Here is a 12,479-nt window from a genome sequence, read left to right on the forward strand (position 1 = left end):
AATTACATGGGTAAATCCATTGCTCTGGAATAAGGCCTGCGTAATGTAAAGTGAAAAGTGTCCCCACAGAACTTTCTGTATCTCTTCGAGCTCCTAGATGTAAGAGAGCTTTAGTGATATGGCAATCGATATCCTCAAAAAAAATAGATTACCCCACAAACTATACCCACGTCAGACATACTAGACACACATCAGACTGAATTTACACTTGCCCATGAGACCCTTATAAAGAAAGCATCATGATATACGAAGGTACAGCCCCCAGTCCTGGTCCTACAGTAACTTGCCTCTGTCCTCTACCATGGAGCTGATAGTAATTAAAGAAGCACTGTTGCACAGGGGGGAGTCCTTTAGGTGACTCAGGAGGAGCACAGAGCAAATCAAAAGTAATTCCAGTGGGAGAGATGCAGAAAAAGAGCTGGGAGAGAGGCTGATGGCCTGAAGTGAAGGGTGAGCGGGAGGACAACAAAGAATAAGGACAACAGACAGTCGGCAGGGTCAACCCAAGGTCAACCCAGCTCTCATCAGCCCTATAACGAAACCTACAGACCCGTAATTCACTCACACTGATACTGGTTGCATCCTAAATGGTACCCCATTCCCAATGTAGTGCACTACTTTTGACCAGGGCCCGTAGGGGATAGGCTGCCATTCTGGACTCACCACTGATATACCTTCTGTGATGATACAAAGTCGATGGGATGTGATGGAATCCCCTGATGATATAGTGTGATATAGAAGGCTAGGTGATATAGTGTGATATAGAAGGCTAGGTGATATAGAAGGCCAGGTGATATAGTGTGATATAAAAGGCTAGGTGATATAGAAGACTAGGCGATATAGTAGGATAGGTGATATAGGAGGCTAGGTGATATACTAGGCTAGGTGATATAGAAAGGCTTGGTGGTATAGAAGGCTAGGTGATATCGTGTGATGTAGATGCTAGGTGACATAGAAGGCTAGGTGATATATTGTGTTATAGATGCTAGATGATATAGAAGGCAGCAAAAACAGGATTTAGAAATGTTTGCAAATATATAATAAATACGTAAGTATTCAGACCCTTTCCTATGAGACTAGAAATTGAGCTGAGGTGCATCCTGTTTCCATTGATCATCCTTGAGATCTTTCTACAACTTGATTGGAGTCCACCTGTGGTAAATTCAACTGATAGGACATGATTTGGGAAGGCACACACCTGTCTATATAAGGTCCAACAGATGACAGTGCATGTCAGAGCAAAACCCAAGCCATAAGGTCAAAGGTATTGTCCGTAGAGCTCTGAGACAGGATTGTGCCGAGGCACAGATCTGAGGAAGGGTACCAAAACATTTCTGCAGCATTGCATGTCCCCAAGAACAAAATGGCCTCCATCATTCTTAAATGGAAGAAGTTTTGAACCACCAAGTCTCTTCCTAGAGCTGGCTGCACCGGCAAACTGAGCAATCGGGGGAGAACGGCCTTGGTGACCAAGAACCCAATGGTCACTCTGACAGAGCTCCAGAGTTCCTCTGTGGAGATGGGAGAACCTTCCAGAAGGATAACTATGTCTTCAGCACTCCACCAATCAGGCCTTTATGGTAGAGTGGCCAGACGGAAGCCACTCCTCAGTAAAAGGAACATGACAGCCCGCTTGGAGTTTGCCTAAAGGCACCTAAAGACTCTTAGACGTTGAGAAACCAGATTCTCTGGTCTGATGAAACCAAGATTGAACTCTTTGGCCTGAATGCCAAGCGCACGTCTGAAGGATACCTGGCACCACCCCTAAAGTGAAGCATGGCGGTGGCAGCATCATGCTGTGGGGATGTTTTTCAGAGACAGGGATTGAGAGATTAGTCAGGATCAAAGGAAAGATGAATGGATTAAAGTACAGAGAGATCCTTGATGAAAACCTGCTCCAGAGTGCTCAAGACCTCAGAATGAGGCGAAGGTTCACCTTCCAACTGGACAATGACCCTAAGCACACAGCCAAGGAAACGCATGAGTGGCTTTGGGATAGGTCTCTGAATGTCCTTGAGTGGCCCAGCCAGAGACTTGAACCTGATCGAACATCTCTGGAGAGACCTGAAAATAGCTGTGCAGCAACGCTCCCCATCCAACCTGACAGAGCTTGAGAGGATCTTCAGAGAAGAATGGGAGAAACTCCCCAAATACAGGTGTGCCAAGCTTGTAGCGTCATACCCAAGAAGACACGGCTGTAATCGCTGTAAATGTTTTTTTAATGAATTTGCAAACGTTTCTTCAAACCTGTTTTTGCTTTGTCATTATGTGGTATTGTGTGTAGATTGTTGAGGGGGAAAAAAATATTTAAACCATTTTGGCCTTGACCTGTGGTATGAAACCCCAACACTGAGCCAGAGCTCTTCAAATCAAATCAAATCAAACCTGTGGTATGAAGCCCCAAAACTGAGCAAGAGTTCTTCTAATTGATGCTTTGTAAACAACAGCTGTAGACAAACAGTGAGATAATATTTTATATATAGATATAGATAGATATATTTTATTTCTACTTTGCACATTCTTCCATTGCAAAACTACCATTCCAGTGTTTTACTTGCTATATTGTATTTACCTTGCCACCAAGGCCTTTTTTGCCTTTACCTCCCTTCTCACCTCATTTGCTCACATTGTATATAGACTTGTTTATACTTTATTATTGACTGTATGTTTGTTTTACTCCATGTGTAACTCTGTGTTGTTGTATCTGTCGAACTGCTTTGCTTTATCTTGGCCAGGTCGCAATTGTAAATGAGAACTTGTTCTCAACTTGCCTACCTGGTTAAATAAAGGTAAAATAAAATAAAATAAAATAAAAATAAATAAAATAGAGAAATAATAAAAAAGTAAATCACTTAATAATAAAAGTAATAATAAATACACAATAACTTACCTACACATGGTACCAGTACCAGTCGATGTGCAGGGGTACGAGGTAATTGAATGTGTGTGTGTGTGTGTATGTGTGTGTTTCTCTGTCCATCCCTCCCAGCCATAGTCCCAAACACAGTGCTGAATGAGGCTTGACCCCGGGTCAAATGTGTCCCTGTGCCTCCTAGGCAGCGGCAGACCAAACGCATTGGGGTAAGAGTAATGAAGAGGGAGAAGTGTCAAACTAAATACACACACGCACACTCAATCCCCACATCGACCTAAGGGTAGATAGACTGATGGGTGGATGAGGGAGGAGAGGAAAAGAGGAGTCCAAAGTAGGGGATAGCAGCACTATTTTCACTCTGCCTTGAAGGCTGTAGTTAGTCAGTGTGAGCCCAGAGACAGAGAGAGAGGAATCATGTGACACCACAGTCTAGAATAGCACCTGGCACCAGCCTCTCTTCATACCTGCAGGGAAGGGGGTGGGTGGGTGTGGGTGTGTGTGGGTGTGTGTGTGTGTGTGTGTGTGTGTGTGTGTGTGTGTGTGTGTGTGTGTGTGTGTGTGTGTGTGTGTGTGCGTGCGTGCGTGCGTGCGTGTGTGTGTGTGTGCGTATGTGCGTGTATGTGTGTGTGTGTGTGTGTCTGTGTGTGTGTGTCTGTGTGTGTGTGTATGCGTGTGTGCGTGTGTGTGTGTGTGTGTGCGTGTATGCGTGTGTATGCGTGTGTGTGTGTGTGTGTGTGTGTGTGTGTGTGTGTGTGTGTGCGCGTGCGTGTTTGACACCAGCTACAGTGAGAAGAACAAAGCCACTGAGTTCGGCAGCCAGCTGATAATGAACTGAACGTCATCCATTAGAATAATATGGGTTTTGAATATCGTCGGAAGCCAGAGAGCAGTGAGCACACAGGTCAATGAGACATTTAAAGGCAGCATTAATGCCTTTTTAAAAGGGCCGGATGTCCTTTAATTGCCTTATAAAGTTATCTTTTGGGTTCTCTTTACATAGACCGCTGAAACTCAACTCTGGACCTCGAAGCAAGTTCCACTGCCTTTTTTCATTGGTCCCCTCTAAGCTGTGACTGATTTAGACCTGGGACACCAGGTGGGGGAAATTAATCATCAGGTAGAACAGAAAACCAGCAGGCTCCGGACAGTGTAGGATAAGCGTTGAATACCTCTGACCTAGACCGTATGAGAGTCAAAATAAGAGGGATGGAGAAATTATTTGTTTGGTAAGAGGGTATAACAGGTAAAGAGCTGCCCAATGATCACTGAGTAGTCACTTCACTTCCTGTCCATCTCCTGTCCATCCAATCTACTGTCAGTCCCTCTCCTGTCCATCACATCTCCTGTCCCTCTCCTTTCCATCCAATCTACTGTCAGTCCCGCTCCTGTCCATCACATCTCCTGTCCCTCTCCTGTCCATCCAATCTACTGTCAGTCCCTCTCCTGTCCATCACATCTCCTGTCCATCTCCTTTCCATCCAATCTATTGTCCCTCTCCTGTCCATCACCTCTCCTGTCCATCTCCTTTCCATCCAATCTACTGTCCCTCTCCTGTCCATCACATCTCCTGTCCATCTCCTTTCCATCCAATCTATTGTCCCTCTAATGTCCATCTCCTTTCCATCCAATCTATTGTCCTTCTACTGTCCCTCTCCTGTCTATCCAATCCAATGTCCCACTCCTGTTCCTCCAATCTACTGTCCCTCTCCTGTCTATCCAATCTACTGTCCCTCTCCTTTCTATCCAATCCAATGTCCCACTCCTGTCCATCAAATCTCCTGTCCCTCTCCATTCCATCCAACCTATTGTCCCTCTAATGTCCCTCTCCTGTCTATCCAATCTAATGTCCCTCTCCTGTCTATCCAATCCAATGTCCCACTCCTGTTCCTCCAATCTACTGTCCATCTCCTGTCTATCCAATCTACTGTCCCTCTCCTGTCTATCCAATCTACTGTCCCACTCCTGTTCCTCCAATCTAATGTCCCTCTCCTGACTATCCAATCTAATGTCCCTCTCCTTTCCCTCTCCTGTCCATCCAATATCCTGTCCCTCTCCTGTCCCTCTCCTGTCTATCCAATCTCCTGTCCCTCTCCTTTCTATCCAATCTACTGTCCCTCTCCTGTCTATCCAATCTAATGTCCCTCTCCTGTCTATCCAATCTACTGTCCCTCTCCTGTCTATCCAATCTACTGTCCCTCTCCTTTCTATCCAATCTACTGTCCCTCTCCTGTCTATCCAATCTACTGTCCCTCTCCTGTCTAGCCAATCTACTGTCCCTCTCCTGTCTATCCAATCTACTGTCCCTCTCCTGTCTATCCAATCTACTGTCCCTCTCCTGTCTATCCAATCTACTGTCCCTCTCCTGTCTATCCAATCTACTGTCCCTCTCCTGTCTATCCAATCTACTGTCCCTCTCCTGTCTATCAAATCTACTGTCCCTCTCCTGTCTATCCAATCTAATGTCCCTCTCCTGTCTATCCAATCTCCTGTCCCTCTCCTGTCTATCCAATCTACTGTCCCTCTCCTTTCTATCCAATCTAATGTCCCTCTCCTGTTCCTCCAATCTATTGTCCCTCTCCATTCCATCCAATCTACTGTCCCTCTCCTGTCTATCCAATCTAATGTCCCTCTCCTGTTCCTCCAATCTACTGTCCCTCTCCTGTCTATCCAATATACTGTCCCTCTCCTGTCTATCCAATCTAATGTCCCTCTCCTGTCTATCCAATCTACTGTCTCTCTCCTGTCCATCCAATCTACTGTCCCGCTCCTGTCTATCCAATCTAATGTCCCTCTCCTGTCTATCCAATATAATGTCCCTCTCCTGTCCTTCCAATCTACTGTCCCTCTCCTGTCCATCCAATCTACTGTCTCTCTCCTGTCCATCCAATCTACTGTCCCTCTCATGTTACTTCAATCTACTGTCCCTCTCCTGTCTATCCAATCTAATGTCCCTCTCCTGTCTATCCCATCTACTGTCCCTCTCCTGTCCCTCTCCTGTCCATCACATCTCCTGTCCATCTCCTTTCCATCCAATCTATTGTCCTTCTACTGTCCCTCTCCTGTCTATCCAATCCAATGTCCCACTCCTGTTCCTCCAATCTACTGTCCCTCTCCTGTCTATCCAATCTACTGTCCCTCTCCTTTCTATCCAATCTACTGTCCCTCTCCTGTCTATCCAATCCAATGTCCCACTCCTGTCCATCAAATATCCTGTCCCTCTCCTGTTCCTCCAATCTACTGTCCCTCTCCTGTCTATCCAATCCAATGTCCCACTCCTGTCCATCAAATTTCCTGTCCCTCTCCGTTCCATCCAACCTATTGTCCATCTACTGTCCCTCTCCTGTCTATCCAATCTACTGTCCCTCTCCTTTCTATCCAATCCAATGTCCCACTCCTGTCCATCAAATCTCCTGTCCCTCTCCATTCCATCCAACCTATTGTCCCTCTAATGTCCCTCTCCTGTCTATCCAATCTAATGTCCCTCTCCTGTCTATCCAATCCAATGTCCCACTCCTGTTCCTCCAATCTACTGTCCATCTCCTGTCTATCCAATCTACTGTCCCTCTCCTGTCTATCCAATCTACTGTCCCACTCCTGTTCCTCCAATCTAATGTCCCTCTCCTGACTATCCAATCTAATGTCCCTCTCCTTTCCCTCTCCTGTCCATCCAATATCCTGTCCCTCTCCTGTCCCTCTCCTGTCTATCCAATCTCCTGTCCCTCTCCTTTCTATCCAATCTACTGTCCCTCTCCTGTCTATCCAATCTAATGTCCCTCTCCTGTCTATCCAATCTACTGTCCCTCTCCTGTCTATCCAATCTACTGTCCCTCTCCTTTCTATCCAATCTACTGTCCCTCTCCTGTCTATCCAATCTACTGTCCCTCTCCTGTCTATCCAATCTACTGTCCCTCTCCTGTCTATCCAATCTACTGTCCCTCTCCTGTCTATCCAATCTACTGTCCCTCTCCTGTCTATCCAATCTACTGTCCCTCTCCTGTCTATCCAATCTACTGTCCCTCTCCTGTCTATCCAATCTACTGTCCCTCTCCTGTCTATCAAATCTACTGTCCCTCTCCTGTCTATCCAATCTAATGTCCCTCTCCTGTCTATCCAATCTCCTGTCCCTCTCCTGTCTATCCAATCTACTGTCCCTCTCCTTTCTATCCAATCTAATGTCCCTCTCCTGTTCCTCCAATCTATTGTCCCTCTCCATTCCATCCAATCTACTGTCCCTCTCCTGTCTATCCAATCTAATGTCCCTCTCCTGTTCCTCCAATCTACTGTCCCTCTCCTGTCTATCCAATATACTGTCCCTCTCCTGTCTATCCAATCTAATGTCCCTCTCCTGTCTATCCAATCTACTGTCTCTCTCCTGTCCATCCAATCTACTGTCCCGCTCCTGTCTATCCAATCTAATGTCCCTCTCCTGTCTATCCAATATAATGTCCCTCTCCTGTCCTTCCAATCTACTGTCCCTCTCCTGTCCATCCAATCTACTGTCTCTCTCCTGTCCATCCAATCTACTGTCCCTCTCATGTTACTTCAATCTACTGTCCCTCTCCTGTCTATCCAATCTAATGTCCCTCTCCTGTCTATCCCATCTACTGTCCCTCTCCTGTCCCTCTCCTGTCCATCACATCTCCTGTCCATCTCCTTTCCATCCAATCTATTGTCCTTCTACTGTCCCTCTCCTGTCTATCCAATCCAATGTCCCACTCCTGTTCCTCCAATCTACTGTCCCTCTCCTGTCTATCCAATCTACTGTCCCTCTCCTTTCTATCCAATCTACTGTCCCTCTCCTGTCTATCCAATCCAATGTCCCACTCCTGTCCATCAAATATCCTGTCCCTCTCCTGTTCCTCCAATCTACTGTCCCTCTCCTGTCTATCCAATCCAATGTCCCACTCCTGTCCATCAAATTTCCTGTCCCTCTCCGTTCCATCCAACCTATTGTCCCTCTAATGTCCCTCTCCTGTCTATCCAATCTAATGTCCCTCTCCTGTCTATCCAATCCAATGTCCCACTCCTGTTCCTCCAATCTACTGTCCCTCTCCTGTCTATCCAATCTACTGTCCCTCTCCTGTCTATCCAATCTACTGTCCCTCTCTTGTCTATCCAATCTAATGTCCATCTCCTGTTCCTCCAATCTAATGTCCCTCTCCTGACTATCCAATCTAATGTCCCTCTCCTTTCCCTCTCCTGTCCATCCAATATCCTTTCCCTCTCCTGTCCCTCTCCTGTCTATCCAATCTCCTGTCCCTCTCCTTTCTATCCAATCTACTGTCCCTCTCCTGTCTATCCAATCTAATGTCCCTCTCCTGTCTATCCAATCTACTGTCCCTCTCCTGTCTATCCAATCTACTGTCCCTCTCCTTTCTATCCAATCTACTGTCCCTCTCCTGTCTATCCAATCTACTGTCCCTCTCCTGTCTATCCAATCTACTGTCCCTCTCCTGTCTATCCAATCTACTGTCCCTCTCCTGTCTATCCAATCTACTGTCCCTCTCCTGTCTATCCAATCTACTGTCCCTCTCCTGTCTATCCAATCTACTGTCCCTCTCCTGTCTATCCAATCTACTGTCCCTCTCCTGTCTATCCAATCTACTGTCCCTCTCCTGTCTATCAAATCTAATGTCCCTCTCCTGTCTATCCAATCTCCTGTCCCTCTCCTGTCTATCCAATCTACTGTCCCTCTCCTTTCTATCCAATCTACTGTCCCTCTCCTTTCTATCCAATCTAATGTCCCTCTCCTGTTCCTCCAATCTATTGTCCCTCTCCATTCCATCCAATCTACTGTCCCTCTCCTGTCTATCCAATCTAATGTCCCTCTCCTGTTCCTCCAATCTACTGTCCCTCTCCTGTCTATCCAATCTACTGTCCCTCTCCTGTCTATCCAATCTAATGTCCCTCTCCTGTCCTTCCAATCTACTGTCCCTCTCCTGTCCATCCAATCTACTGTCTCTCTCCTGTCCATCCAATCTACTGTCCCTCTCATGTTACTTCAATCTACTGTCCCTCTCCTGTCTATCCAATCTAATGTCCCTCTCCTGTCTATCCCATCTACTGTCCCTCTCCTGTCCCTCTCCTGTCTATCCCATCTACTGTCCCTCTCCTGTCTATCCAATCTAATGTCCCTCTCCTGTCTATCCAATCTACTGTCCCTCTCCTGTCCCTCTCCTGTCTATCCCATCTACTGTCCCTCTCCTGTCTATCCAATCTAATGTCCCTCTCCTGTCTCTCCCATCTACTGCCCCTCTTCTGTCCATCCAATATCCTGTCCCTCTCCTGTCTATCCAATCTACTGTCCCTCTCCTGTCTATCCAACCTAATGTCCCTCTCCTGTATATCCAATCTACTGTCCCCTCCTGTCTATCCCAACTCCTGTCCCTCTCCTGTCCCTCTCCTGTCTATCCAATCTACTGTCCCTCTCCTGTCTATCCCATCTCCTGTCTCTCTCCTGTCCCTCACCTGTCTATCCCATCTCCTGTCCCTCTCCTGTCTATCCAATCTAATGTCCCTCTCCTGTCTATACCATCTCCTCTCCCTCTCCTGTCCCTCTCCTGTCTATCCCATCGCCTGTCCCTCTCCTGTCCCTCCCCTGTCTATCCCATCTCCTGTCCTTCTCCTGTCTATCCCATCTCCTGTCCCTCTCCTGTCCCTCTCCTGTCCCTCTCCTGTCCCTCTCCTGTCTATCCAATCTCCTGTCCCTCTCCTGTCTATCCAATCTACTGTCCCTCTCCTGTCTATCCATTCTCCTGTCCCTCTCCTGTCTATCCAATCTAATGTCCCTCTCCTGTCTATCCAATCTACTGTCCCTCTCCTTTCTATCCAATCTACTGTCCATATCCTGTCCCTCTCCTGTCTATCCCATCTACTGTCCCTCTCCTGTCTATCCAATCTAATGTCCCTCTCCTGTCTATCCCATCTACTGTCTCTCTTCTGTCCATCCATTATCCTGTCCCTCTCCTGTCTATCCAATTTACTGTCCCTCTCCTGTCTATCCAATCTAATGTCCCTCTCCTGTATATCCAATCTACTGTCCCCTCCTGTCTATCCCATCTCCTGTCCCTCTCCTGTCTATCCAATCTACTGTCCCTCTCCTGTCTATACCATCTCCTCTCCCTCTACTGTCCCTCTCCTGTCTATCCCATCGCCTGTCCCTCTCCTGTCCCTCCCCTGTCTATCCCATCTCCTGTCCTTCTCCTGTCTATCCCATCTCCTGTCCCTCTTCTGCCCCTCAAATATCCTGTCCCTCTCCTGTCCCTCTCCTGTCTATCCAATCTCTTGTCCCTCTCATGTTCCTCCAATCTACTGTCCCTCTTCTGTCCATCCAATATCCTGTCCCTCTCCTGTCCCTCTCCTGTCTATCCCATCTCCTGTCCCTCTCCTGTCCCTCTCCTGTCCCTCTCCTGTCTATCCAATCTCCTGTCCCTCTCCTGTCTATCCAATCTACTGTCCCTCTCCTGTCTATCCAATCTCCTGTCCCTCTCCTGTCTATCCAATCTACTGTCCCTCTCCTGTCTATCCAATATCCTGTCCCTCTCCTGTCCCTCCAATCTCCTTTCCCTCAAACGTATTAACCCTCCAACCTACTAACGTACTGTCCCCCCAATCTCCTGTCCCTCCAATACAGGCTACTGCCTCTAAAATACTGTCCCTCCAATTTTGTGCCACTTCAACATACTGTCCTGCCAACCCACTCACCCCACCAATCCACAAACCCCATGTACTGCTCTACCGCCATGATGTCCCACTGCCAACTCCCCACCCATTACCCCATTTATCCCCTCTGTGGTCCCCAGGTTAGTATCTTACTATGTGCAGCTCCAGGTAGTCTCCCAGTCCCTTGGCACTCTCCACCCTGAGCAGCACGGCCTCCTTGAGCTGCGTGCTAAAGCCCACCGCCAGCCGGTCTGCCCGCGTGCTCGGCCGGTCGTTGGGGGGCCAGGTGTACGTGATGAGGGCTCCTCCTCTCCCGAAGATGTAGGTTGTCCCAGCTGTGGAGAGAAGAGGAGGCAAGTGTTATATATGGTGAAAACTATTTTATACTCCCATATCATGTGATACATTTGAAGATCAAACCAATAGATGAAAGTATCAAAAAGAAGGCTTCGGGAAAGCATTCCAGGTGACTACCTCATGAAGCTGGTTGAGAGAATGCCAAGAGTATGCAAAGCTATCATCAAGACAAAGGGAGGCTACTTTGAAGAATCTCATATTTAAAATATACTTTGATTTGTTTAACACTTTTTTGGTTACGACATGATTGCATATGTGTTATTTCTTAGTTTTGACTTCTTCACTATTATTCTACAAAGTAGAAAATAGTAAAATAAAGAAAAACCCTGAAATGAGTAGATGTGTCCAAACTTTTGACTGGTACTATACGCATGTATACACACTATCTCCCAAGATAGTTTTTTCATCTGTATTATTTGTAGCCATCTATTTACTACCACAAACAAATGCTGGAACTAAAACCACACTCAACCAACTCTATAAGGCCATAAACAAACAAGAAAATGCTCATCCAGAAGCGGCGCTCCTGGTGGCCGGGGACTTTAATGCAGGCAAACTTAAATCAGTTTTACCTCATTTCTACCAGCATGTCACATGTGCAACCAGAGGAAAAAAAACTCTAGACCACCTTTTCTCCACACACAGAGAAGCATATAAAGCTCTCCCTCGCCCTCCATTTGGCAAATCTAACCATCATTCTGTCTTCCTGATCCCTGCTTACAAGAAAAAAACTAAAGCAGGAAGTACCAGTGACTCGCTCAATAGGGAAGTGGTCAGATAACTCGGATGCTACGCTACAGGACTGTTTTGCTAGAATAGACTGGAATATGTTCCGGGATTCATCCAATGGCATTGAGGAGTATACCACCTCAGCTTCATCAATAAGTGCATCGACAACGTGGTCCCCACAGTGACCGTGCGTACATACCCCAACCAGAAGCCATGGATTACAGGCAATATCCGCACCGAGCTAAAGGCTAGAGCTGCCGCTTTCAAGGAGCGGGACACTAATCCGGACGCTTATAAGAAATTCCCTTATGCCCTCAGACGAACCATCAAACAGGCAAAGTGTCAATACAGGACTAATATTTAATCCTGCTACACCGGCTCTGAGGCTTGTCGGCTGTGGCAGGGCTTGCAAACTATTACGGACTACAAAGGGAAACCCAGCCGCGAGCTGCCCAGTGACGCGAGCCTACTAGACGATCTAAATCGCTTGGAGGCAAGCAACACTGAAGCATGAATGAGAGCACCAGCTGTTCCGGACAACTGTGTGATCACGCTCTCCGTAGCCAATGTGAGCAAGAACAGGTCATTCACAAGGCTGCGGGGCCAGAGGGATTACCAGGACGTGTACTCAGATCATACACGAACCAACTGCAAGTGTCTTCACTGACATTTTCAACCTATCCCTGACCGAGTCTGTAATAACTAGATGTTTTAAGCCGACCATCATAGTCCCTGTGCCCAAGAAAGTGAAGGTAACCTGCCTAAATGAATACCGCCCCGTAGCACTCATATCGGTAGCCATGAAGTGCTTTGAAAGGCTGGTCATAACTCACATCAACACCATCATCCCGGAAAC

General features: G+C 47.0%; 1 protein-coding gene across 8 annotated transcripts in view; it reads right to left on the reverse strand.

The window, feature by feature from the left end:
• LOC110500696 (neurexin-2) overlaps window positions 1-12,479 on the reverse strand; it is a 1,050,333-nt gene that overhangs the window by 135,109 nt on the left and 902,745 nt on the right. For all 8 annotated transcript variants that reach the window (XM_090214789.1, XM_090214786.1, XM_090214788.1 and 5 more), the window contains one exon: window positions 10,691-10,872. In XM_090214789.1, the coding sequence (XP_090070915.1) occupies window positions 10,691-10,872 (182 nt within the window). The remainder of the gene's footprint in view (window positions 1-10,690; window positions 10,873-12,479) is intronic.

This window comes from Oncorhynchus mykiss, chromosome 21 (assembly GCF_057628025.1).
Source record: "Oncorhynchus mykiss isolate SJ-2025 chromosome 21, ASM5762802v1, whole genome shotgun sequence".
NCBI lineage: Eukaryota > Metazoa > Chordata > Actinopteri > Salmoniformes > Salmonidae > Oncorhynchus > Oncorhynchus mykiss.